The 26669-nt window shown below is 39.6% G+C and overlaps 2 protein-coding genes across 5 annotated transcripts; both read right to left on the reverse strand.

Annotated features, from left to right (window-relative positions):
• Window positions 1-19: 19 nt before the first annotated feature.
• On the reverse strand, window positions 20-3242 carry LOC129717506 (beta-galactosidase-like). 2 transcript variants are annotated; one of them, XM_055667459.1, is made up of 9 exons: window positions 2855-3242; window positions 2617-2774; window positions 2340-2554; window positions 1688-1837; window positions 1508-1618; window positions 1300-1450; window positions 1002-1237; window positions 705-946; window positions 20-647 (listed from the first exon to the last, which is right to left on the reverse strand). In XM_055667459.1, the coding sequence occupies exons 1-9, from the start codon at window positions 2945-2947 to the stop codon at window positions 78-80; spliced, it is 1926 nt and encodes a 641-aa protein (XP_055523434.1). In that variant the 5' UTR covers window positions 2948-3242; the 3' UTR covers window positions 20-77. The 2 variants fall into 2 exon arrangements, with proteins under 2 accessions (XP_055523434.1, XP_055523433.1); XM_055667458.1 differs by having other exon boundaries at window positions 1688-1852; window positions 2855-3208.
• A 9447-nt stretch (window positions 3243-12689) lies between these two features.
• On the reverse strand, window positions 12690-25357 carry LOC129725976 (beta-galactosidase-like). 3 transcript variants are annotated; one of them, XM_055682477.1, is made up of 7 exons: window positions 25105-25357; window positions 14606-14920; window positions 13854-14546; window positions 13520-13795; window positions 13332-13463; window positions 13025-13276; window positions 12690-12961 (listed from the first exon to the last, which is right to left on the reverse strand). In XM_055682477.1, exons 1-7 carry the CDS (start codon window positions 25333-25335, stop codon window positions 12773-12775), a joined length of 2088 nt encoding a protein of 695 aa, XP_055538452.1. In that variant the 5' UTR covers window positions 25336-25357; the 3' UTR covers window positions 12690-12772. The 3 variants fall into 3 exon arrangements, with proteins under 3 accessions (XP_055538452.1, XP_055538470.1, XP_055538462.1); XM_055682495.1 differs by lacking the exon at window positions 25105-25357 and adding an exon at window positions 24842-24989; XM_055682487.1 differs by lacking the exon at window positions 25105-25357 and adding an exon at window positions 15009-15131.
• Window positions 25358-26669: the final 1312 nt, after the last annotated feature.

Genomic DNA, 26669 nt, shown 5'->3' on the forward strand with positions numbered 1-26669 from the left:
ATTTTCCTTTCAAACCAAATACGTTGCAAATTTAAATATGTATTAAATTTTCTTAACGTCATACATAACTAGAAACTTCAATGGAACATCGGACTACTATCGAACTGTACGGTAACCAACGGTTTCTTAACCATTTGAAACTCCACGAGAATAATTTCATTACCTTGTTGCTTCAGTATAGACCGCGGTACATACAACGTGATCTGAGGCCCAACCAAAGGCCAATAGCGTCCTAGATTGAATCCGTTCACGAAAGCCACACCCTTACCCCAGCCGGACGGATTCAGGTACGTATCACATAGTTCGTTGAGATCGAACGTTCCGTAGAACAGCGTAGGCCCACGCTGTATCGGAAATCCCCTGGGTAGCCTCAACTGTTTCATGGGATGAAGATCGTTTTCCTGCAGCTTATTATGAATGAACTTGCTTAGCCTCCCTATATCATCCAGCGGAATTCCAGTCATAGTCCAGTTCTGAATCGGTTGCGTGTTGATGAACACACGACCCAAAATACCTTTGAAGTCGTTTGGTGTGCCAAAATTGATCCGGCCTTCGTTTTCTACAATGATTTGCAGCGTCTCGCCCAGGCCCAGCGCTATCGGTAACGAATTGACGTTGTTCTGTCTAGACAGTGTTCCAACAAATAGCTGCAATAAGCTGGTTTACAGTAGACTAAAACTATATTTGGTACAAGATAAACTTACCGAATCTACAAATACGTAACCCTTATCATGGAGTTTCTCTACGGTTAGCTTCATTGGATCTGTTTTTAAGTTTGCTGGAATTGATGCCTCGTACAGAACTAATCCAGAGTATTGATTAATTGCCTCGAATGATAAAGGAGTGGTGTTCGTTATTTTCGGAGATGCGACTACATGCAATACATGCCTGTTTAGTATACTATCGATCGGAATCAGCGTAACTTCGGGTATTGACACCTTGCATGCTGTAAATGATACAAATGAGAGCCATAGTTTGTTACAACAAATTGCCTATCTTACCAGGAGTTGGAACAGGAACATCTGGAATAGGAAAAAACTCTGATATAACCTCCCGGATTGCTGCATACTTAGGAGTTGGATCTCCAGCCTCGTTTAGAGGTGCATCGTAGTCATAGGACGTGATATCCGGAGTATACAAACCAGAACCCATTTCGTTCGCTCCTGCTGTGAAACCAAAATTCGTGCCTCCATAGAACATATAAATGTTGACGTTTACTCCATTCGACAACATTTCTCTAAAAAATCAGTAGGCGGTGTAAAATAACCTGAATTGAAGTGCGAAGAGAGAAGCAACAACCTCAACGATGCTACGATGGGATCAATTGGAACTCGAGCCATTTCAGGCTCTTGCCAATGCGTTAACCAACCAGGATAATACTCAGAATTCACTAATGGTCCCTTTGGTTGATTCTTGCGAAGATCATTCCAGTAACCGTTAATTTCTTCAGCTGAAAAAAACTCATTTCTAAGATTGTTGGGGTTCAACTGATCGTCCCATCACTTACTTGTTCCAGAACCAAAATCTAGTGTACTCAAAGCGCCATCTACGCCTCCACAAGCCGTCATTCCCGGACCGTTATTTGTGAACAGCACGGCATGCCCTCGAACGTATCTCTCTGAAACGACGAGCATTGGAAAACACTTTCAACATCCACGTCCGCATCTGGAACCCTTTCCCTTTGTACCTGTTTCGTCCCGCAGCCATTCCATGTACCTGTGATCACAGGCAAAAAACGAACCGTACTCATTTTCCACCTGTACCATAATTATTGGGCCTCCATTTCCGTAGAGGTACGGTTCTAGTCGTGAGAATAGCTCGGAATACCAAGTTCGCACTTCGCTTAAATATGCTGGATTAGAAAAATATTTAACTGTTCGCTTGAATTGTATGCTATCATGATTGTGCCCAGTATGATTATTTAATACAAAGCCCTTCCATACCATTGCATATGAATTTGACTTAGAAAACTAAGTATTTTCCGCGGGTGGCGGAATTTTTAAGACTCAGACTAATATTCCAAAAAAGGCGTATGCATTTTGGTTTTGTTCAGTTTATTGTAGTTCAGAAACAATTAGTTGTACTGAAAAACCGTTTGAGAACAAATTGAAGAGAACTAATAGTGCTTTACAAGAAAAATATACACAATGAGAAAAACTTTTTTTTCCCAATAAAAAAAGCTTATTGATTAACACGAAATTTAAAAAAAGAATTTAAAATGTTCAATTTCGAAATTTTTAAAATTATTCGTATTCTAATGAATTTGAACAACTGACTATGCAAGTCATTTCGAATCGAAAAGTTTAAAACAATTAATTCCTAGAGAAAAAGTAACTCACCAACATCACCGGTTCTCAGCTGGATGCCAGGATGCTTGTGCAGAAGCCAGTAGGGAAATCCCCCCATGTCCCGTTCCGCACAGATGTACGGTCCAGGCCGCAGTATTACCAGCAAATCCTCTTCCTGTGCCAAGTGTATGAATTGTTCGATATCGGCCATCCCCTGCCAGTTGTAGACGCCCTCCTTAGGATTGTGCAGGGACCATTCTACATACCTACAATGAACAAGTGAATGTTAGCTTCCGGTAGCGCACTAATCGTTGCTTGTTTTGAGCACGTTGTAACGGCATTCAAACCGGCGGCTCTCATCAATCGCAGTATACGGCCCCACGATTGCGGCATGGCGCGAAAGTAATGAAACGAACCAGCCACATACTGGAAGGGTTTCCCGTCCTTCAGGAACGTGTTGTTGTTGAAGTCGATTTCGAACGTGCGCTGTGTTGAAAAACAACAATTGGCCAATCACTTGGGGGAATATCTCGTGTCGGTATAAGACGGACAAAGGTTTCAGTTACCTTTTTGTTTTCGACTACCCTCTGACCGGAACTTAACTGGCAAGCGATCAGCATCAGACCGATTATTAATAAGGTCCAATGCAACAGACGCATTTCACACACCTAGTGGCACTTGTATTCGTCTTGAAAATGTTTGTTACGCGTAACCGCAACACCGGATAACGAAAGCTAAATATAAATTCAAACGTGTGTATCAGCGTAATGCAAACGAGAGATATTTCATTGCGCGCCGTGTTCTGGCTAGACACTGACTGACGACGACAAAGATGAGCTTTGGTGCTTATCCTGTTTACTTCACTCTATACTAAAAACAGATGTTTTTTCTTGGTTGAGCATGAAGATAGTAGATAGCGAGCGTGCGCATCCATCGCTCTGCGTACTGCTGAATCGGGTACACTGTACACCGTAGCTCCATCAATTGTGTTTTAGGCGCATGATAAGTTAACCCAGCCACGTAAGTAATAACATCCAGAGTCGTACTGTACTTTGTCAGCTCTGTGTGTATGGTTTGCATCTGGTAACCTGAGCACTAATGAATGCATTCTCTTTGCCGAAACAAACAGTAATCTTTCTGTTAGTTTTTCTTCTTTGAAGTGCAGAGGAAAATAAACTTCGCGAAGATCCGATTGAAGAGACTTCCGTCCGAAACACAAACGATTTTGAATCTTATGAAGGGTTCTTCAAAATTGATTATTGTGCAGGTCCTAGCAAAGGGATCTTAAGGTACCTGTATCTTAATTATGCCACAATTTTAACTAATATTACCATTACTAGGTTATAATCATGATGTATAGAGACATGGTGTAACAGTATGTCAAATGTAGAATCGGCCATATTGGAAACAGATTTGATTGCGAAGAAGTTTGTTTATAATCAGCCTCTGAAAAAAAATCATTTAGATGCATTTATATTGTAAATCTAACAATGCTACATACCTTGCTATCAATATTTGTGCTTCTCGAAAGCATCTCACAAGTCAAACACAGAAAACTGGGACGCTCTTTTTTCAAGTGAGCAAAAATAAATAAACAAGAAATGATTTCGTCTCCAACCTCCCTAAGCAAAAAACACTACCTCAGCCCGCGCCTACTTTTTGACCAAACCGTCACACCATGTTCTACTCATCATGGTTATAACTTGAGAGTTATAACTAGGTGTTTCGGTCCCAGAAACAACCATTTTGGGTTGGGGGCCATCCACATACCACGTGCACAGATTTTTAACGATTTTGACCCCCCCTTCCCCTCCGTGGACAACTAGCCAACCCCCCCCCCCCCCCCCGAAGCTGTCCACGTGGTATGTGGATGACCCCTTGGTCATTTTTGAAATCCGTAAGTCGCCATTTTGGATGTTAAAATGACGTTTGGGTCGGTTCGCAAAAAAACCCAGATACAAATTTTCAAGATGAACTATTCAACGGTTTGAAAATGATAAAGGTAGATGTAATTCCCCTATAGTTGAAGGAACTTCATCACTGAGATACAGGGTGCGGCAAAAATTTTGTTGATTCCAAATGCCTTATAAATGCCTGACATATTGGAAATCAGATACAGGGTGCGGCAGGAAAAAATACGGAAATGTGTGGTACTCATATGACACCTTCTGCTTTCTAACGTTCTCAGGAACTTCGTATTTATATTAAGCGATGAAATACTGTAGTCCCAGAACCTGCCGGATTTCTGCTTTTACATAGGGGAACTGCTCCATTATTCATCTCAGCTCATATATTCATCTCATACGACATAAAAACACAATTGAAAACAGGGAAAACGCATATTTTTTTCTTAACTTACTTACTTACTTACTTACTTACTTTACTTTTACTTTTAAGGCGACAGACCGATTATCGATCCAGTGCCGAATCCAGAATACGTCGGCCTCTTTCAGCGTCCATGATTCATGGCCACCGGAAGAATTCGTGTTTTATAGAGTGCAAGTTTAGTACGGATTTGCAGACTGCGGGACCTTAGCTGGTTACGTAGTCCGTAAAAGGCCCTGTTTGCGGCTGCTATCCGCCTCTTAATCTCACGGCTAACCTCGTTGTCACATGTCACTAATGTTCCCAGGTAAATAAATTCGTCGACTACTTCAAATGTTTCCCCATCTAGCACCACCGCAGTACCAACCTCCGACGGACTACCACGCACTCTGCCAGCCACCATGTATTTCGTTTTGGCAGAGTTTATGACAAGCCCTAATCTCGCAGCTTCTCTCCTGAGAGGTCCGAAGTAGCATTGGCCGATATCGTATCGATACTTACGGTATCGATACCTTTGAGTCTAAATATCGTTATTTTTTATCGATGCAGGCGAGTTTAATATCAAGCTGGATCGATACTTTTGCCCCGATATTTTTTCGATACTGAAGGGAATCTATAAAATCGGAAAATATTGTTGATTGCTATGAGTTGTCCAACAAAAAATACTTGTAGTAGTGCGCGAATACCATCCATCGCGTTAAAGTCTTCAACAAACAGTGCAGAAATTTGATTTGTGCTCTTTTTGTAAAAGATACCAACAGGATTGAATATACCCGCTCATTTCCAAAGCGGTTTTTCATGCCTCTTGCGAGAAAAATTCTGCCGCATTTGATAATACTGTCTGTGCAGAGCAAAATCGGAAACGAGTTTTCGCAAAAAGGCAGACAATAAAGAATAAGAAGCCAGATTTTTCGTGCTGCCTTATATTTCAAATAAGGCCACATACGCGCTTATGCTATTGCATTGATTTGTGTATGTGACATATAATTCTGTTCCACCGTGGTCCCATTAGGTCTATTGACCGCAGACTTTTAGAGTCGGTGTGCAGATTTTTATTAATTCGCCGATAATTATATTTTTTCCAGAGTTTCTGCAGATTTTTGTCAGAGTTTTTTTATATTTGCGCAGACTTTCTCAATATCTGTAAAACTTTTTGCAGACTTTTGCCAGCGCGAACGCAATTTTCCCAAATCACAGACAATTTTTTTTTCAGATTTTAAGCAGATTTTGTCAGTTTTCCGAGTAGTTGCTTACATTTTTCAAAAACACCCGGCATCTCTGATTTCCTGTATTAAGGATCAAGAAAAAAAAAGGTAGCTTTTCATAGACCTGTTTCAAGTAGCAGGCAGAGTATCGATACAGCTGGTATCGATGCCCCGCCCTCGATATCTGCCTGGTATCGATACTACCAAGGACAAATTATCGATACTCGAGTATCGATACTTCTGCAATTTTTGGCCAATGCTAGTCCGAAGGCCTCTTCCACAGCTCTACGGTTGATCCCAATGATGTCGATATCGTCCGCAAAACCGAGAAGCATGTGCGACTTCGTAATGATGGTGCCGCTTCTCTGCACACCAGCCCTTCGTATAGCACCTTCCAATGCGATGTTGAACAATAAGTTCGACAGCCCGTCACCCTGCTTCAAACCATCTAACGTCACGAACGAGTCCGATATCTCACCGGCTATCCTGACGCTTGATGTAGAACCTTCAAGGGTGGCACGTATCAGTCTAATCAGCTTTGTTGGGAAGGCATGTTCAATCATAATCTGCCATGACTCATTTCTCTTGACTGAACCGTACGCTGCCCCGAAGTCTATGAACAGATGGAGCGTCTGCAAGTTGTATTCTCGAAATTTATCGAGGATTTGTCGCAAGGTAAACATTTGGTCCGTCGTGGAGCGTCCCCCTCGAAAACCGCATTGGTACTCGCCAACAAAGGTCTCCTGCAACGGCCTCAGTCTGTGGAACAGGATGCGGGAGAGAATTTTGTACACGGTATTTAGAAGTATTATGCCCGGATAATTTCTACAGCAGGCGATGGCCTTTTTTGTAGATCGGGCATATGAGACCCTCCAACCAGTCCGAGGGCAATTCATCATCAGACCACACTCTCAGCATGATCCGATGGATGGCACGATACAGCTGTTCGCTCCCGACTTTGAAGAGTTCGGCGGGAATGCCGTCCTTCCCGGCTGCCTTGCAGTTTCTCAGCTCTTTCACTGCTTTTTTCACCTCGTCCATGGATGGTGGATCCACAGCTTGACCATCATTCTCAATAGTCATCCTGCTCCTTTCGACTCCCCTGTTTCCCTCACCGTTCAACAGCACACTGAAGTGTTCCTTCCAACGCCTGGCCACCTCTGTTTTATCGGTTATAAGGTTCCCCTCCCTATCGTTGCACATGACAGGGGCTGACACGTTTCGATTCCCGATTCCGTTGACCTTCTTGTAGAAGCTCCTCGCATCGTGCCTGGAGAAGCAACCTTCCGCCTCCGGAAGAATACGCTCCCAATGCTGTCGTTTCTTCCGGCGATGGAGTCTCTTTTCAGCGGCTCTTGCATCTCGATATCTACCCATGCTCTGACGAGTCACAGCCGTGGCCAACATGTGACCCCTGGCGCGGTTCTTCTCCTCCGTCACTCACTGGCATTTAGCGTCAAACCTCAATCCTCCAGCTCTTTCCTCAATCCGTTCATCAACTTTCTGCGAGTACTCTGCAGCCACTCCTTCAGTTGATAGCCGCTGGATGTTCAACTGCATCCTCCTCGTTGCCTTGGATTTCAGCACGTTGGACAGCCTGGCGCGGATTTTGACTACTACGAGATAGTGATCCGAGTCAACGTTCGGTGCTCTGAACGACCTCACGTCTGTAACGTCTGAAAAGTGCCGTCCATCTATCAGAACGTGGTCAATTTGAGAGCAAAGCTCTCCATTCGGGAGCATCCAGGTGTGCTTACGTATGCTCCGGCGTGCAAAATAAGTGCTACAGATAGCCATCCCCCTAACTGCAGCGAAATTAACAAGCCTCAGGCCATTGTCGTTCGTAGTAGAGTGGAAGCTTTCCCTACCAGTTACGGGGCGGGAGAAATCTTCCTGCCCGACCTGTGCATTTGCATCTCCGATGACAATCTTTATATCGTGTCCTGGGCACTCATTGTATGTCTTTCCCAGGAGCTCATAGAACTCCTCCTTTTCGTCATCGGGTTTCTCGTTGGTCGGTGCGTACACATTTATTAGGCTGTAGTTGAAGAATTTGCCCTTAATTCTCAACACGCATATACGGTCACTGATCGGCTTCCATCTAATGACACGCTTCATCTGTTTTCCAATTAGCAAGAAACCAACCCCTCTTTCTGCTTTCACGCCACCGCTATAGTAGATGTGGTACTTAAATGAAGTGTCCGCAATAGGATCTACTGCTCGAAATTCGCGTTCTCCCGATTTCGGCCACCGCACCTCTTGGATAGCTGCAACCTCCACATTCACCTTCCGCAGCTCTCTAGCCAGGATACTTGCGCGTGCCGGTTCGAGTAGAGTCCTTACATTCCAAGTACCGAGTTTCCAATAATCGTTGTCCTTTTTCGTTCGCCTATAGGTCCATGCCGATTATTCCGTTCCGTATTTCTATCTGGATTGTTCGTAGTATTTAATATTCAGTATGCTGCCTTATTAGGGCAGCGATACCTAGTCTCGCGACGAGGCTACCGTCTTTGATATAGCTGGCGTGACACCGCGTTTCATGATTCAGCCGCCCGCTCCGGATCAGGGGGAAACAGCCGCTTCCCAGTCAACATACGACCAAAGTTTCCACCGGGGTTGGTTACCCGATCTCCGCTAAGGTTACTCGTATCCCGGTCGGCACCACGGTTGGGATAGGAGCTGCTCGACAGAGGTGAATGACCACAATAGGATCTCAAGTGACACGTGTCCAACCATTCGCCAACCGATTTTTAATTTTTTTCTTAAACCGATCTGCTAATCCATGGAATGGATTCTTCTTAGTTCACTTCAGATTTCTCGTAAAGTATAATCCGCAAAAACTCACTTAAAAGCTCTAAATTTGATATTATAGTCGGGCATGCGAAAACTCATTTATTTCGATCACTTACTTCAGAAAACAAAATCCACGCATTGCTCTATACAGCTACAACGGGACTCGTTCAGCAACCAACCAAAGTTTTTTTCATCACTAGCGGACCACTTTTTATTTTAATCACTAAACAAAATCACTCACTACACTAAGAATACTTTAATCTTTGAAATGTTCACTTCAAATTTCCTAAAACAAGCTTGAATTAGCAGAAATATATGAGATGAATTTCTACAATTTCTAAGTTTCAACTGTACGTATTTTCATCTGTTTTCACTGCGTTGAAGAAAATCAAAAGTTACCAAATCAATTTCTGTTAATACGAAAAAATCATACTGAAAATGTTGAGTTATTCCGACATATTTGACATAAATCGTTAGCACTGCAGTGGTTACCTAGGTTACCAATTTTGCACGTAAACAACTACAGCGGATATCTAGGTAACCTACTACGACGAGCTGCGGCTACGTTCATTCACGATTATGTGATTCATTCACGATTAACAGTGTGATGAATATAAGGGCGTCGTGAGATGAATAATTAAGCATTGATTCAAGTTTTGAGATGGATATGGAAGCGTTGAGAAAAATGGCTTGTTTTACAAAATTCAGGATAAATCTAGCTAATTTTACTAAATATACAATGCTGACCGATTCCATAAGAGCACGTAAGCATATTTAGTTTATTTGTTCAATGAGTTCGTTAAAATTTGGTGTTTAATGCGTGCATTCTTTGTGAATATCGGCTTAATGAGATGAATAACGGAGCAGTTCCCCTATGTCTCGTCATCCATAACGAGGCAATGTGGTTTCGTCAACATCTGGGTGTAAACACAGAACATCTTAAATGCTTGAACTACCTGCTTGTGATCCTTTACCTTATACGGAGATCAATTTTGGCCACTTTTTTCTTTCCGGTCGATGGTCAAACGCTCGTTGTATTGATTCAAAACCCGAGTTACCGTATTGAACCATTCTCAGCTTCCAGCTGATTGCACGATGAAAAAAATCGGATTTTCGAGGTATGTGCGCCAGAGCTCTTTACGCCTCTTCTGTTTTTCCGACTCCATCTTCGCAACGATTGCACTAACCGCTGTGTGCAACTTATAGGGGGAATAGGGGCATAATGAGCACCCTAACTTGGTTGCTGATTTAAGCATGGAAAACGACAAAAATTTAAAGCTGTCTTCAGTGCAAAACTTGAATTAACTATCTATAATTAAAGGTACACTATTCACAAATTGAAAAGTTTATCGTATAATGGTGAAAAACACAAATTAGATTCATGCATAAAAAACTAGCAATCAGTCAATGTGTGGGGCACAATGAGCACCCACGGGGTATAATGAGCACTCTTATAGACCATATCTTGAAACTGTGTAGAAGTACAACTAATGAGCCAAAGTTTGTCGCGGGATGCCGTGATACTTGGCGGCTTGTTTCGTGAATGTCCCGTCGCGCCTTATGGTGGCCAATTCTGCCTGTAGTCCCTTTTTCTGACCGATTCGGTCTCAAAGATTTTCTAATATATGTTCGCACCATCACTGTAAACAAACACTGACTATGGAAACAGACAAACTCACAAGTCTACTGAGATGAATTTCAGGTAAATTTATGTGACAAGGTGTGCTCATTCCACCCCACCTAAAGGTGACCATTTTGCCCCTATCGAATTAGTTAAAGTTAATATTAGATTTTAACACTAATTATTGCTTAAAATCAAACTTCAATGATGGTGAAATTTGGGGTACGACCCATACGTCATATTGATGTGTCTATATACTTGATTGAGCCATTTAAACGACCGTGGAAGCTTATTTTGTAGTGCGCAATAACAATAATTTTTCCAACATCCGGGAACCAAGTTGATTTTTTCAATATATTTCTATATTTTAAACAGACAAATCACTTTTGTTCTATATAAAGAGATACTGTAGTAACTACGGAAGAGTTCCACGTACTATATTGTATTTTTTTTTTTTTTTTTTTATTCTCGCTTATTTTCCGTCGGTCTAGTTCCGCCACTGTTGTGGCCAATCACCGACGCCCAGGGAGGCGACTCCACTCCCAGGACCCTAACTCACGACCCGTTTATTAACGGACCGGCGCCAACGGCTTTACTTCCTCATGCGATGGAAGGCGTGATCCCAGAGATTTTTCGCCTCAGAAAATCTCCCGGTGTCGGCTAGGATTGAATCTAGACCAGTTGGGTTGGTTGTGAGTGGATCACGCCACCTCACAACCATCGACACCTATGTCGGCGGTGGGATACGAACCCAGGCGTCGAGCGTGCTTGGCGGAGACGTTACCAACCACACTAGGCCCCCGCTATAATACTATATTGTATTAGAAAATGCGTATTTTCGCATAAAAGAGGGGAGCCCATTTCGCCCCGTGTGCTCATTATGACCCTAATCCCCCTACAGTGTCAACAATACACATTGAACAAATTTCACCCAAACATTTAATAGAAAATATCCAATGAGTAAAAGTTACTCTTTACACTCGATAGAAGTTAATCAATGTGATGGTCTGAGGCGATTAATTTCAGTAATGTAATGGCCGAGTACGATCCAACATGAGTTTTTACGGTTTTTTATGTAATTTTGAATTAGAAAGAGATTGAGGTAAGTAACGCTTCACCATTTAATCTAGACCCGTAGGTACCCAAAACTTTAATAAGCAAACAATGACAGTGATTTAAAGCTTCCAAAATTCAACTTTTTGCCTCTAATTAAAATATTAAATTTTACATAACATTTTGATCAAACAGAATTCAATTTCTCCCATGCTGTTTTTTTCGACGAAGAAGAGGTGCTCACTCAAGGATGTAGATTAACACTCACGCTAGTTTTTGTCGCAAGCCGAAAGCTCATTTAATGAGCACATTTTTGAACAACTTTGTATGACGAACTTAAAGTCCTCAAGTAGAGCTACAACTTTATCGAAGAGAGTATTACTCGTACTCAGACACCGGAGCCGTGAGAGCAAAATTATCGCGATCGTGATAATTATCGGAGTCTGAGTACAAGTACTCTCTTTGACAAAGTAGTAGTTCTACTTGAGGACTTCAAGTTTGTCATACAAAGTTGTTCAAAAATGTGCTCATTAAATGAGCTTTCGGCTTGCAAAAAAAAATTAGCGTGAGTGATAATTTACATCCTTGAGTAGAGCACGTTTTTTCGTCGAAAAAAAAACAGCATGGGAGAAAATGAATTCTGTTTGATCAAAATGTTATGTAAAATTTAATATTTTAATTAGAGGCAGAAAGTTGAATTTTGGAAGCTTTAAGTCAATGTCATTGTTTGCTTATTAATGTTTTGGGTACCTACTAGTCTAGAATAAATGGTGAAGCGTTACTCACCTCAGTCTCTTTCTAATTCAAAATTACATAAAAAATCGGAAAAACTCATGTTGGATCGTACTCGGGCTCTTGAAACGATTTGCCAGAAAGCGGAAATCACAATCTTGGATTTTAAATAGCATCTAAGGTCAAGTTCTGACCTCTGTGTATCATCTTGATGGCGAAAGTACCTATTTTGGGTGGAATTCAACCGTAGATCTACGTTGAGGTCGTTTTCGACCCGTTTTTTTTTTTGGAAGTCGATATTTTCAGAACCGATCATAATATTTGACTGCTTCCTCTTCAGATATTTTTCGCTAAATGGCTGTAGATATATTTGATTTTGAGACTTTTCGGTTAGACTGGGTCTTTTTCGACCCGTCATATTGTAGTGCGATTTTTATAGATATGGCATTCCATTAGTCATTATGATTTTGTTTTTAACACTCGTAGAATTCTTATCATCACTATTTCGAACGAAGAAAAAAATGTTTCATTGAAATGTTGAGTAATCGACTCTAAAAAATATCGAATGAAAAAATTAGTCGTTTCTCATAAAAATCGATTGATGAGGACTGAAAATGAAGAATCTGTGAAGTTTCACGGAGAAGACGATTCGAATAATATATGTTTTCCATATTTCATCATTTTCTCCATGGGTTACCATAGAATTTATACATGGGTTGAAAACGACCAATACTTCGAATACGATTTAATTTATTTTAAACCTCATCAAGTATGGCACGGTCGGAGAAATGAATCAATCTATCAGTCGGTGCTCTTTGCAGCTCCACCAGAATTAATTCGTTCGAACCCTCGTGTAGAAGTTCCTTTGGCAAATACAGTGTGACCTGTGGTCCAGCTACCGGCCAATATCGTCCCAGGTTGAATCCGTTGACAAAAACAAAACCCTGAATGATTGAATGCATACTAAAACTCGTGATTCATTGCGCGAAATATTTCAAGTAGTATACCTTTCCCCATCCAGACATATCGATGTACGTGTCGTGAATCTCTGTCGCGTTGATGTTGAGCTCACCCTTGAACACTACCGGACCGTGGATACAAATTCCTCTACTATTGACCCCTAGACCATCAGTTGTGGAATCTATCAATTGCTTTAACATAGAGACATCCGCGAAAGTGTAACTGCTAATAGTCCAACCCGATAATTTCTTCTCGTATGGCTCTTCGTATATTTGAATAGTTACATTTCCGAGAATTCCCTAAAATTTCAAACAGTAAAAACAAATCTACAGTGTGACACAGTTCAAACTTTACCTTGTAGTCATCAAGTATGTCGAAATTAATGCGACCTTGATTTTCGACAAAAATCGATAACTTGCTTCCCCAACCGGCCGAAATGGGTAGTGTTTCAATGGCGTTTTCTCTGGAGAGGGTTCCCACGAAAAACTAGACAGTAAATAAATGATTCTAAAAAACAGTTGAAGCATTTAAAACGCTTTTACCTCATCTACATAGATTTGAGCTCGATCTCGCAAACCCTCAACGGTCAGTTGGCTCGGGTCGCGAGTAAATTTGGGCAGTGAAGTTTCGTAAAGGACAAAACCCGAATTTTGATTCAACTCTTCGAATGTCAACAAGCGGTCGGATGTTTTGGGCTCAGAGCCCAACTTTTCTCGTGCATTAGCGGTGAATATACGATCTACATGATCCATGCTAACCGGTTCATGTGTCATCTTTGGAGCTGAATCAGGAACACTCATTACCGGCAAGTCGATGTACTGAAATAGAAAAAAAATCATATTCCGAAGATTCCTAATTTCACCAAAATATTCTCACCTGTCCAATGATATCTCTGAACACGGTGTACTTCATTGTCGGATCACCTGCCTCATCCATTGGCGCGTCATAATCATAGGATGTGATGTCGGCCATGTACTTGCCCAAACCCCAATCGTTGGCCCCAGCCCAGAATCCAAAATTAGTTCCTCCGAAGTACATGTAGAAGTCGACATTCCATCCATCCTGCAGCATTTTGCGTAAAGTATTTGCCAGTGGTTCCGCTGGCCGCCGCTGGTTCGGTTCCTGCCAATGCGTTAACCATCCAGTATAGAATTCAGTGTTCACCAGCGGTCCTTTCGGCTGAACCGACCGTAATCTGGTCTTGTGACTGTCAACTTCCTCGTCCGTCATTAACCCAAAGTCGGTGGTGATGAAAACCCCCGGAATCTGTCCGCACTCGAATTCCTCGCCGTACGGCCTATCCACAGTGAACAGAATGGCTTTATCTTCTGTGTATTTTTCTGTTTCGTTTTTGAGAAAATTAAGATAATTTTTATCGCACTTTCCGAATGCACCGTATTCGTTTTCGATTTGAACCATAATGATGGGACCACCATTGCCGTACATGTATTTTGTGAGCTGGGGCATAAGATTTTCGTACCAAATTCGAACTTCTTCTAAATAGTTGGCATCACTGGTTCGCACCTGGATACCGGGATACTTTGTGAAGAGCCAGTATGGTAAACCACCCTGTTTCGAAATTACATCTCTTTTAAATTAATGTTAGCAAAAAAACCTCTTCTACTCACATTATCAATCTCGGCACAAATATAAGGACCAGGTCTCAGTATGACGTACAGATCCTCTTCCACTGCCGCCTCCAAAACGTCGGTTATATTAGCAATTCCGTCCCACACGTAAACGTTCTCCTTCGGATTATGCAATGACCATTGCACGTACAAATCAACCGCATTCAGTCCCCCGGCACGCATCGTTCGCAGCTTCGTTCGCCAAGTCTCGGGCAAAGCGCGAAAGTAATGGAACGATCCGGCCACATACCGAAAATCCTTCCCGTCCATCACGAACGTGTCCCGCTCATAATCGATGGAGAAGGAACGTTCATCCTGTTGAACAAATGACAGCACACAAATTTAAGATTAGTTCTTTATACATGCTTTATTTGCACTGATCTCGACGGTTAAGAATACGGACAGTTTGTACGCTGGGATTTACGGTCAGGCCTAACCCTACGGTTACCAGCAGGAGGAATCGGCACGAGTCAATCATCTGCTGCTCGGTTACGTGCTACTCGTACTGAGTGATTGTTCAACAATCGCCACTGCCTGGCGACGAAAAACAGTTTTATTTAATAATTCGAAGCCATGGGACATGAATAAAGATAGCCTGATGTGATGACACACCAGAGTGTCTGCTGCTGATTGATTGAATGGGCAGGCTAAAAATATTTGCGTAAGATTTGCCGGATGTATTTTGAATTTCAACAATAAAAACATTCAAAAGCACTTATAAATCTGTATCAGAAAATAAGCTTATTTCTAGTTTGGTTGAATTAAAATTTAAAAGATATCATAATTCGAATGCGAATTGTTGCGGCTCATATCACAAAGACGTTCAATAAAGCCAATAAATAATAAGCATAAGGTGTTCAACAGCAATCGCAATTATAATTTTTGATCGGTGCCGTGCACGTATCATAATTACGTAATTCCTAGCCAAGACCAGCATCTAGGTCATTTTGACTATTATTGCTTTCCCCTGCAATGCCCCTTGTTTACTGCTGGAAAACTGAATGATAAATATACTATGGATATGGTACACCGGGACAAGCTGAAATGCGGGGTAAGATAAAACAAGAGCCTTCACTTCGGTCATTGGTGATGTACTGCTTTGATTATATTTTTCAATAGTGAGTACATATCACTAAACGCATCTTCCAACTGTCAAAGCCAGCTGTGCTGTTGTTTACTCTCCGCTCTTCGTCAGTTCAATGCAAACTTTGATTGAATTTTTCAGGGAAAGTATTCTTACATACATTTTCACCACAAAACTGGTTGTCGAGTGAACATTTTGTGTTGATAAAGTGTAAAAAAAGTGTAAAAAAGTACACAGTGAATCTCTATTCGGGCAAAAAGTTTAAGCATTTCAGCTTGCCCCTCACATTTTCGCCTCTGGGGCAAGTTAAAACAAAGATTCGAATCGACTGTTTTTACATCGAAATTGGGCATTGTCATCTGAAATTCACCGTGGTCCGAATATGCGTTAGAAAAACGATTTCTACATATTCAACAGAGGCAGGGGCTAGTAAATACCCGGACACCTACCGAGGTTTTTGTGGCACTAAGTATTTGGACAATTTTCCCACATGTGTCGTTTTGGCAAAGGCAGGATCATTCCCATATGAATTTTTGGCTCCGACAAACAGACGTGCCACTCAATGATAATTTCTTCGTCCAATAACGATTATTTTGAAAATTTATTTAGTAGACAGCTAGGACATGACCGGACAAGAGAAACCAAAAATCACCCAATGTTCTGTCAAAGTGAAGGCCCTTTCTGGTTGGTCGATTTTATTTAGCGCACTGTTAAGTTTTATTATTAGTCGGTATGGTTGGCCGTGCTGCAAAAACTGGTTTACACTGTTTCTGCATACCAAGTGTATGAACTGTGTTTCGTTCAACAACTTTTCGAAACATTTTCATACACCGGATCTGTGAAAATTAACATTCGAAATATAAATTATGTTTTTTAAACTACTCCCAAATTTCCCCATTTTCCCATGTGTTTGATTGATATTAGGTGAAAAAATCTAAAAGAAAAATCTGAAATATAAGCAACAAGCATTGTTGAATAGTCTCCAGTATTTTTTCAATGTTTACAATATCAGTCAATTTTTTGGTCGAGCTCATATGCCAAAGAGGATAAATTATTCAATCTTTTGGTCTGCAAGCCTGATTCGCGTCAAAGTTGAAACTGACGATCCGCATACTTCCTTCTCGGATGTCCGATCCAGCGTCTGGGAGTGAAAATGTCAGTTTTTTAAGTGTCATTTTTAAGAAAGAACCAATCACAGTTTTATATGTTTGATTACATCAGAACAATGCAACACAAGTTTGGCTGTAAAATTGGACCAGTTTTTCCAGAAATTTCTATTTCTCACTTCTCGATTTCTCAGATCGAGCATATCATGGGAAAAACGACACACAATACTAGTTTTTTCAAATCTTAATTGCTTCTTGTGATTCATGTTTATATTCAGTTCAATATGTTTTGGCCGAAATTACGTTACCGTTTCGGTCCGAAATAAAATCGGACTACAAAAATTGTAGTCTGACCGGACTACGGACTGGGCATTCCATACTCTAACCGGTCTGATGGTAAACACTGATCAAACAACGCCTACGTAAAATTTAGAACTTAGGCTGACGGTTAAATCGCTCCATTTTCTCAGTATTTTTGCGTAAATAGAAAATCTCAGTAGCGTTGGTTGACATCGGTTTTGAATGAGGCGACTCTCGAAGCTGGATTTCTAACGCTGTAATTCCTTCAATATTGCTTCAGAATAGAACTTTTTTTTTCTGTCCTTAGTTTTTCGATCGCACGTGGTCGCACCCTCAAGACATTTGAACATTTTAAGAAATTAAGTGGGAAATACACAGTTTCGCTAATCAATAACGGTCTCCACGTCGAGCTCTAATACAAATATCCAGCCGTAACCTATGTATTAGGGTGCCAATGAAAATAGATTTTTCGAATTTCGTTTAGCGAGAGGGCTCAAAAGTTTCGTCTTTAAAAAAAAAAATCATCCGCTCTACCGCTAAACGATATGTTCCATTAGCCACAGCTCAAAAACTTTCAAGCGTCAGAATGTTGATTTTTTTTTTTAAATTTCCGATTCATTACACCAGATTCGACGTTTCATGAATTTTCAAGGGATTTGGCATAAAAAAATCGATGTGCATTTTTTTATCGGTCAAAAAGTTCAAACATTGATCACAGGTGTTCCCAAAGTCCGATTTAGCTGAAATTTGGCATGGGGACTTTTTTCGAGATAGCAAAACTTTGGAACCCTACCGTTAAACGATATTCGAATCTCATTTTTTTCCATACATCTCATTGGCGTACGAAGTAAATGTACGAAACTTGAAAATGAGCTTCCGAATCTTTTGGTGCTAAAACTATCGAAATAGGAGGAAACTGTAAAAGTTACAAAAATTTTAATTTGTGAGTTTCCGGGTGCTCCGTTGGACGCGTAAATGTACTTTTTTCTGTCGAGCACATAACGGCTCCAAACTGCTTACTCTAAAAAAAAAAAGTTTTCTTAAATGAAAAAACTCTGTCCCTCTCCCCCCCCCCCCACGCAAAACGGAGTAGCTACGGCTCTGCACGTCCTGTCCTAGCCTAGGCAGACAGTGATGCGCCGATGCATAGTGTTTTATTTTGCCGATTTCTTGCTCTCAATTATTAGTGTCCTCACATTGGATTTGGAAGCTTCTATGTATTTTATTGCGCTTCTTTTAAAATAGACGATTCAGTGTATAATCCACCCATGAGAGATGTGCAGAATTTATTTTTTTAGAACAGTGCGATAGACAGCCAGTGTCTGCGAGAAAGTTGCAGCAGATGCTTTTTCTAGCAACTTTGCTGAAGATATCAAATTAATATCTTTTATATTTAAAAAGATTTTTTTTTAATAGGAGGGTTTGCTAGTAGCTTAAGTATTTATGATAAATATTAGTAAATAATGAGTGTGTGTGGCCAATCACAAATGGTGACTTCTCAGCACTGTTAGAAATTGGTAATTTTAATTATTAGGGGACATTATTAGGATTTATTTTCGCAATTAGGACTTATCATTCGTAGGGATTTAAACCTACTTCTCAAATAAAGAAAATAAATTTACAACCAACTTTATTTCTAACTTATTGACTATAAGGAGAGCTTATCGTAGCAATTGAGGATTGCAACAATTTTTGTGGAAAATTGGTAATAATTTTATTTGACATAGCTTCTAATGTGTCAACACCAGTAAGTCTATGTTAATCAAGTGTACCAAACCAAGGAGGACGTTTCAAAATTATTTTCAGAATTTTATTCTGAATCCTTTGAAGCTTTTATTTCCTTGTTAAACAACAACATGACCAAATCGGTACAGCATAAAGCATTTCTGGTCCAAAAATTTGTTTAAAAATCAGAGTTTATTCTTTAAACAAAGTTTAGAAGTCCTGTTAATGAGAGGGTATAAACATCCCGTATATTTCATGCACTTTGCTCCTATACTCTCAATGTGCTCTTCGAAAATAATTTATCTATCGTAAAATAGTCCCAAGTACTTAACCTTGTCAGGCCAACTTGGAATAATCCCATTCATCTTGACAACATGATTATTGTTTGGCTTGAAGAAGCCCTAGTTTTATGAGGAAAGATGATCAATTGAGTTTTAGAAGCATTGGGAAAGATTTTCCATTTTTGCAAGTAAAAGGAGAAAAAATCAAAAATTTTCTGCAATCGACTGCTTATGACACGAAGACTTTTTCCTTTTACGGAAATGCCTGTGTCATCACAGAACAATGACTTTGTGCATCCTGGAGGTAAATCAGGAAGATCTGAAGTAAATATGTTGTACAGGACTGGACCCAAGACTGAACCTTGAGACGCACCTGCTATGACGAAAAATCTATCAGATTGGAAATTCTGATAGACAACCTGCAGAGTTCGATCAGTTAGATAATTTTTTCAAAATTTTGATTAGGAAAATTGGAAAATTGAAAGTTTGCAATTTTGCAATCAAACCTTTATGCCAAACACTGTCGAAGGCCTATTTCTATGTCTAAAAGAGCATCTCCAGTGAAATAACCTTCAGATTTGTTAGCTCGTATCATATTAGTAACTCTGGGCAGTTGATGAGTAGTGGAATGCCCATGGCGAAATCCAAACTGTTCATCTGCAAAAATTGAATTTTCATTGATGTGTGACATCATCCTGTTAAGAATAATTCTCTCCAACAAATTTGAAAAATCTATACTGAGCGTCTTAGCAGATTGATTTAAGAAATCAGAAGAAAGAATTATCAGTTTCCGTTAGACTCTACTAGAAATTTGGGAAATAAATATGGGTCATTCCATACGAAGTGACCACGAAAAAGCACAAACTTGGACACGACCATCACAGATTTTGCTCAAAGTTAGGGGAATTATTCATCTACTGTCACTTTGGGAAAATCCCAAATTTGGTGTCGATTGGAATACCCCCCGCTCTGTGGGACCCCCCTGTTTATTGCAAAGTCACGCTTTTTTTGTTCAAAATCTCTTTTTTCTTTTTCTTACAATTTATAGACGTAAGATGTCCGAAAAATACTGATAGATGATTTTTAAAGAAAATAAACCAAGGAATCCAGAAAAAATATAAGTTTTGACCGGAAGTATTACCAGATAAATTATTTTTGTATTTAAAAACGAAATTTACATTTTTCGGCAAATGCAGCCATTTTTATTTTAAATTTCATAATTTCATCGTGTTCCTTGGAAAATTTCACATAAGAGACAACTATCATTCCGAGGTAATATTAGCCAATCTCAAGATATAGCATTTTTACGAAAATAGTTCTGAATTTCGTAATTAGTTTTTCGTAAAAATGCTATTTCTCAAGATTGTTATATTATCACGGGGTGGTAAGTGCTTCTTACGTAAAATTTTCTGATAAATACGATGAAATCATCAAATTTAAAATAAAATTAGCTGCATTAGCCGAAAAATGCAAATTTAGTTTTAAAATACAAAAATAATCTATCTGGCAACACTTCCGGTCAAAAATAATATTTTTTCTGGATTCCTTGGTTTATTACCTTCAAAATTCACCTATCACTATTTTTCGGGTGTCTTACGTCTATAAATTGTAAAAAATTAACTACGAAGTTTACAACTTTTTTCGTAAAATGTTATATCTCGAGATTGGCTCATATTACCTCGGAATGATAGTTGTTTTTTTTTTGTTCTCGCTTATTTACCGTCGGTCCAGTTCCGCCACTGTTGTTGTGCCAATCACCGACGCCCGGGGAGGCGACTCCACCCAGGACCCTAACTCACGACCCGTTGGTTTACGGACCGGCGCCAACGGCTTTACTTCCTCATGCGATGGAAGGCGTGATCCCAGAGCCTCAGAAAATCTCCCGGTGTCGGCTAGGATTGAATCTAGACCAGTTGGGTTGGTTGTGAGTGGATCACGCCACCCCACAACCATCGACACCTGATAGTTGTTTCTCATGTGAAATTTTCCAAGGATCGCGATGAAATTATGAAATTTAAAATCAAAATGGCTGCATTTGCCGAAAAATGTAAATTTAGTTTTCAAATACGAAAATAATTCATCTGGCAACACTTCTGGTCAAAACTTACATTTTTTCTGGATTCCTTGGTTTATTTTCTCCAAAAATCATCTATCAGTATTTTTCGGACATCTTACGTCTATGAATTGTGAGAAAAAGAAAAAAGAGATTTTAAACAAAAAAGGCGTGACTTTGCAATAAACAGGGGAGTCCCACAGAGCGGGGGTACGCCAATCGATACCAAAATTGGGATTTTTCCAAAGAGACAGTAGATGAATAATCCTCCCAACTTTGAGCAAAATCTGTGATGGTCGTGTCCAAGTGGTATGTACACTTCGTATGGACTGACCCATATTGAGTTCAGTCCGCGCAAATACGTATTTCGACTGTGACATACAGTCATATTCAGTGCTTATATGGACCATGTCTAGGGTTTTTGGGAAGAAGATTCAAAAGCCATGAGGGGTGGTTACGTGTGTCTTTGTTGAGAAGCGTGGATGAGTGTCCTTATAAATTTATAAACTTTCAGCTACGTCTAATTCCCATAAATAACCGTCAAACGGGGCGAATAGAAACAGTGAGGTGAATAGAAACAAAACTTCCGAACTTGAAAAATGCGATTTTAAGTCTTTGATTCCATTTAAAAACCATGCAAAAGATATTTTCTTGGATAGTTCAATAGTAAACAAGTCCTGCAAACCCATTTATGGGTTAGCAGCACTACTGTCGGTTTGCTTAAAAAATTGCAAAATGGAGGCTCGAATTCTGAACGTTTCCGAGTACCAAAAAACTTTGTCTGTGGAAGCCATTCTACTTCACTTAGAACTTGTTCGTGTGATATACTGGGTCGGTAGTTAAGCATTTCAAGTTTTTACGGTGAATTAAAGGATTGCCGTAAGGTATTCATCACCACGTTACCTATGTTTCATGGAAAACTCGCGGTTCGCAGATTACGGGGCAAATAGAAACAACGCCTTAGCGGATATTTTTTGTACCAAAACATGTGAATTTGAGAAATGTTTTTATGTAAATGTTTTTATGTAAAATGATGTCTGGAACACGTTTTGTGCATTTTCAGCCCATCATGGTCAGGACTTACCAACAAAAAAGTCCAAAAACGTATTCGCTCCGCCTGATGCTGTTGAGATTTTACGCAAAAAAACTGTTTCCTTGTCAAGCGGTTACGACTATTCTGTGATAAATCGGATGTTACCTTTAGACTTCAATCCAGTAGACAACCACGCTATTTGCCAAAAACGTGATGAAAATTTCATTCAACAGCTGCATGATGCTCGATAGATATGGATCAAAATTCCAGTTCCACCAAGACAAAATGTTCCCGGATGTCGTGTCCTAGATGAAACACCGGAAGATGCCAGACCGGTGGAAATGCTTGACCCAACCCGTCCTTCTGTGCCTAATAAGGATTCTAATAGAATATATTTATTCATAAGATAACAAACATGAAGTAATAAACCGAACATTTTCACCATTTTGTTATCTTATATCGTTTTCTTGCCTCTCATTTCAATAAATATGATGCAATTGTTCTGTTTTCTTCAAATTAAAACTAGAATTTTCTATCAGAACAAGGAAAACTTTTTTTTTTTGACGAGTGTTTCTATTCGCCCCCTTGCGGGGTGAATAAAAACATGCAACATTTTTTTCAATAAAACAATGAATTACTTATTGTATCAAAATGGACGTTACACCCTTAATAAAGGGAGGCAAGACCCATGTTTTAAAACTTTCATATTCATTTTAGACATTATAGTATTTTTGGTACACTGCAGGATATATCGCAGACTGTTTCTATTCGCCCCGTTTTACGGTATCAACGGGGCGGATCTGGTGAATGTTATCCGAAGTTAGTGGATGTTCCTCGTTCAAGCCACTTTTGATTTGAAAAGGTGTGGTGGGGCATTTTTTGAAACTTTACTAGCTTTTGTGACTTTTGCGAAATGTTCTTTGAAACATATCCCTAGATTATGATTAGTTTGTCCAATGTAAACCATATCACAGTGACTGCATGCAATTTTACAAATTCCAGCTTTGTTCAGGGTATCAATAGGGTCTTTGGTAGACCCCAATTTTGTTTTGAGTTGGGTATTTCTACTAGTGTAGACAATATTCAACCCAAATTTTTTAAATGTTTAACGATCTTTTGTTATTGGAGTGAGTGTTGTAAAAGATTTCCGAAATTGAGCACGCTTCTTTTTATCAAAAATGGCTTGAATGATACTTTCATTATAGTCATTAAGTTTGGCAATTTAGAAAATATATTCCAGTTCCTTATGCTTGGCTACTTCACTTAGAGGTAAAGTTTCCATGCTGTGGATCATATGATGGAAGGATGCCATGTTATGCTGGAAGGGATGGTTTGAACTGTTAGGTATTACCCGTTTTGTATTCGTGGGTTTTCGATAAATTTCAAATTCCAAATCCGTAGAATTTCTGACTACAACGACGTCCAAGAAAGGGAGTCTGTGGCTAAGTTCTTTTTTAATTGTGAAGTATATATTTCTATGGGTATTATTAAGGGATATGAAAAAAGTTTCAAGATCCGCCTTTTTCAAAATACAAAATATATCATCCACATACCTTCACCATCAAATCAGTAAGAGGTTCCTCTTCTTCAATGTACTTTCTATATTTGCCATTAAGAGCTCACATAGAAAAGGAGATAGCGGATTACCCATTGTTGCCCCTTTAGTCTGTTTGTTAAATTGACCACGAAATGTGAAGTAGTTTTCTTTCATGCAAAGGCGTGAAAGCTTCAAAAAACTGTCAACTTTCTTTTTCCAAGTATTATCTGAATATTGGAAAATAAGCCAGTCTTCTAAAAGATTTAAGGTTTCATTCACTGGAACGCTAGGGAATAAGGCCGTTACGTCAAATGAAAACATTATCTCATCAGATTAATCGGGTAACATACAAGAGGATCTTAAACTTTCAACGAAATCTCCGCTTACCAGCAACTTAGCCAATTTTTCTGTGGGAGCCCGTTGCTGAGATAATTTCTCTCATTTCATTTCCAGGTTTGTGAATTTTGGGGAGGCCCTTTATTCTTGAAAGAACTGGATTTGAAACACGATTTTGTAAAGCATTACCCAAAACGGATTTGCATTTTTAAATTGTATTTTCGACACGTTTTACCATATCAGCAAGTGGATTAAGTCGCAGTTGCCAATATGAACCTTTATCAATTTTTTGGGTCATTTGTTCATCATAGTCAGACTTGTCCATGATGACGGTTTTGTTTCCCTTATCTGCTTTTAAATAGAAAAAAAAACGGTTTTTTACGTAACTTCTCAACTGTCTTTGAATTTGTGTGAAATATGGTGATTTTTCAAACTCTTTATCAGAATTACACGAAAACCACTTTAAAGGATGACTCAAAATTTGGTGTTAATTTTTGTACTCTATAATCATTATGGAACGGACATCAACCGTAAGTGATCTCTCTCCTTCTCTAATTATTATCCTCTTTCTTTCTGTCTCTAACTCTCTCAATTCGGTCATCATCTGTCTTTCCACATCTTACTCTTTCTATCTTCACACTTTTTTTCATTTGTCACAGTCCTACATTGAAAGCAGACATTTGCACTTCTTTTCAACTCTTCACAGGACTGACTCTCTGAACCAATTACATCTAGAATTTTACTGACACTATTTAGTTTCACACCTCATCATAGGTGTTACCTTATGAACAACACTAGTTGCCGAATTATCGAACATTTGATCTTCCTTGTTTGTATTCACTACGGCGACCGAAGCTGCGCTCAAACTGAACTCAGTTCATTCGAACGACGATGCTTTACTGGACGTCTGCGAGCGAAAGTGTGAAAGCGAAACGCATTTCAGTGATCAAAAGTCCCCAATCAACAACACCGGCTTATGCTCTCACTGCTCACCGATGGTGGTGTAGTGGGGTACAGTATGCTTGTACAGAGACTTTACCCTACCTGAGCACTAGCACTGTCCAGTCCCAGCACGAGACCTAGTGCGAGTCCTACCAAAGCCAAAACGATCATTGCTCCCAATCCAACCTTATGTTTTGTATTAAGTCGCATCACTAAACCGAACACGATGGCAACCGTTGGCACTGCACTTGAGGTAAAAATTGCGATTATACTAAATCTATAGGCTGAACTGCAGATTATAGAACGTGAGCAATACGGTGTACACCTTATCATCGGCTAGTCCATTACTGCTGCGGATGATTGCTTGTGAGCAATTGATTTTATTAGGCGATCTGCGAATATTAGTTGAGGTTTTGAATATTATACAAGCTATCAGTAGTATTGTTGTAGTGGCGAGCTATTGTTATCTACGGTCAGCTAATGAAATGATATTGAATTAAGCCTTCTATCTATGTATCAGTAGAAAAGTTAAGTTCTTCGAGAGAGGTGTAAAACAGTGCAGCTAGGTGCATCATCACCTTGAGAAAAGCGCGTTGGAAAGAATGTTGTATCAGGGCAAATGTGAGATTGTTGACGAATTAATTTCTATAAATCATTCCATTGTAACGAAAACCACATTAATGATAATGGTCATAGATAAAAAAACATCGGGATGATGGCTGATGAAAAATAAACGGTTACTTATCTCTTGATGATAATTCATTATTCAGGGTGCCGATATCAGGCAAAATGAAAAGCAATCCCAGAAAATTATTGACCAAAACGTAACGGTCGAGTTTCGAAATGGTGCGGTCAAGGATGGCTATCAAAATTGATTCGGTAACGATTGATAGAGCTATCAGCTACCACACTATGGTTAATGTCTAGGTTAATGAAAAGAAAGATCTGAATGCATTCGACGTCGAAACACTGACGTCTAAGTGGTCCAAAACCTGTGGAAAAGTCTTGTGCCCTCTAGTCGAAAACAAATTCCAAATTTATTCTCAATCGAAAATGTTGTTTAGGGTTTCAGTCATTTATCGTTTTTCCGGTGATCTCTATTCTTATAATGAGGAATGGCCAACAATCGAATATGTTGAGTGAGATTTCATCCAACCCTCTTAGAATTCAATGAAATTTTGTGGGTGACCAAGCAACTTCGCATTCTTTTTTTTCAATTTATCGAGACTAACATCTAAAAAAGTCTGAAACTTTGATTTTTTTTTAAACAAATCGGTATATAAAAATAATGGCCAGAGTTAGAGAGTAGTTGATGGTAAAATTGAACATTTTTCCGCTATCATGAATGTATTTCATGTAAAAACCAATCATGCAGTACTTGTCAAAATCTGTTCTCTTCATTCTTTTATGTATGGAAGCATGATATGAATCCCTAACTCAAACATGTTCTACTGATTATGAAAAGCAAATGCTATGTTATGCTATTTACGTCACTTTTGCGTGGGAATCGAGATTTTTTTTACATCGATTTTGCTGCATACCTGACGTTACGGTTGAGAATGTGCGCAGGAGGCCATGGAAATGTTGGTCAACCCGCTGCAGTTGTTTTGTTGTTTTTATCGTTGAAATCATGGGTTTTAAAAATGGCTCTTGCCTTGATTAGAGAT

This window comes from Wyeomyia smithii, chromosome 1 (assembly GCF_029784165.1).
Source record: "Wyeomyia smithii strain HCP4-BCI-WySm-NY-G18 chromosome 1, ASM2978416v1, whole genome shotgun sequence".
Classification (NCBI taxonomy): Eukaryota; Metazoa; Arthropoda; class Insecta; order Diptera; family Culicidae; genus Wyeomyia; species Wyeomyia smithii.

Bases quoted from the DNA above. Each gene is read 5' to 3' on its own strand.
- LOC129717506 (XM_055667458.1), bottom strand. From the start codon at position 2,947: ATGCGTCTGTTGCATTGGACCTTATTAATAATCGGTCTGATGCTGATC. The intron at 1,853-2,339 runs GTGAGTTACTTT...TTTCTAATCCAG, and splicing joins GCTGAGAACCGGTGATGTTG to CATATTTAAGCGAAGTGCGA. The intron at 1,238-1,299 runs GTTGTTGCTTCT...CTGATTTTTTAG, and splicing joins CCCATCGTAGCATCGTTGAG to AGAAATGTTGTCGAATGGAG.
- LOC129725976 (XM_055682477.1), bottom strand. From the start codon at position 25,335: ATGATAAGGTGTACACCGTATTGCTCACGTTCTATAATCTGCAGTTCA. The intron at 13,464-13,519 runs GTAAAAGCGTTT...TTTACTGTCTAG, and splicing joins CTCAAATCTATGTAGATGAG to TTTTTCGTGGGAACCCTCTC. The intron at 13,277-13,331 runs GTAAAGTTTGAA...TTGAAATTTTAG, and splicing joins ACATACTTGATGACTACAAG to GGAATTCTCGGAAATGTAAC.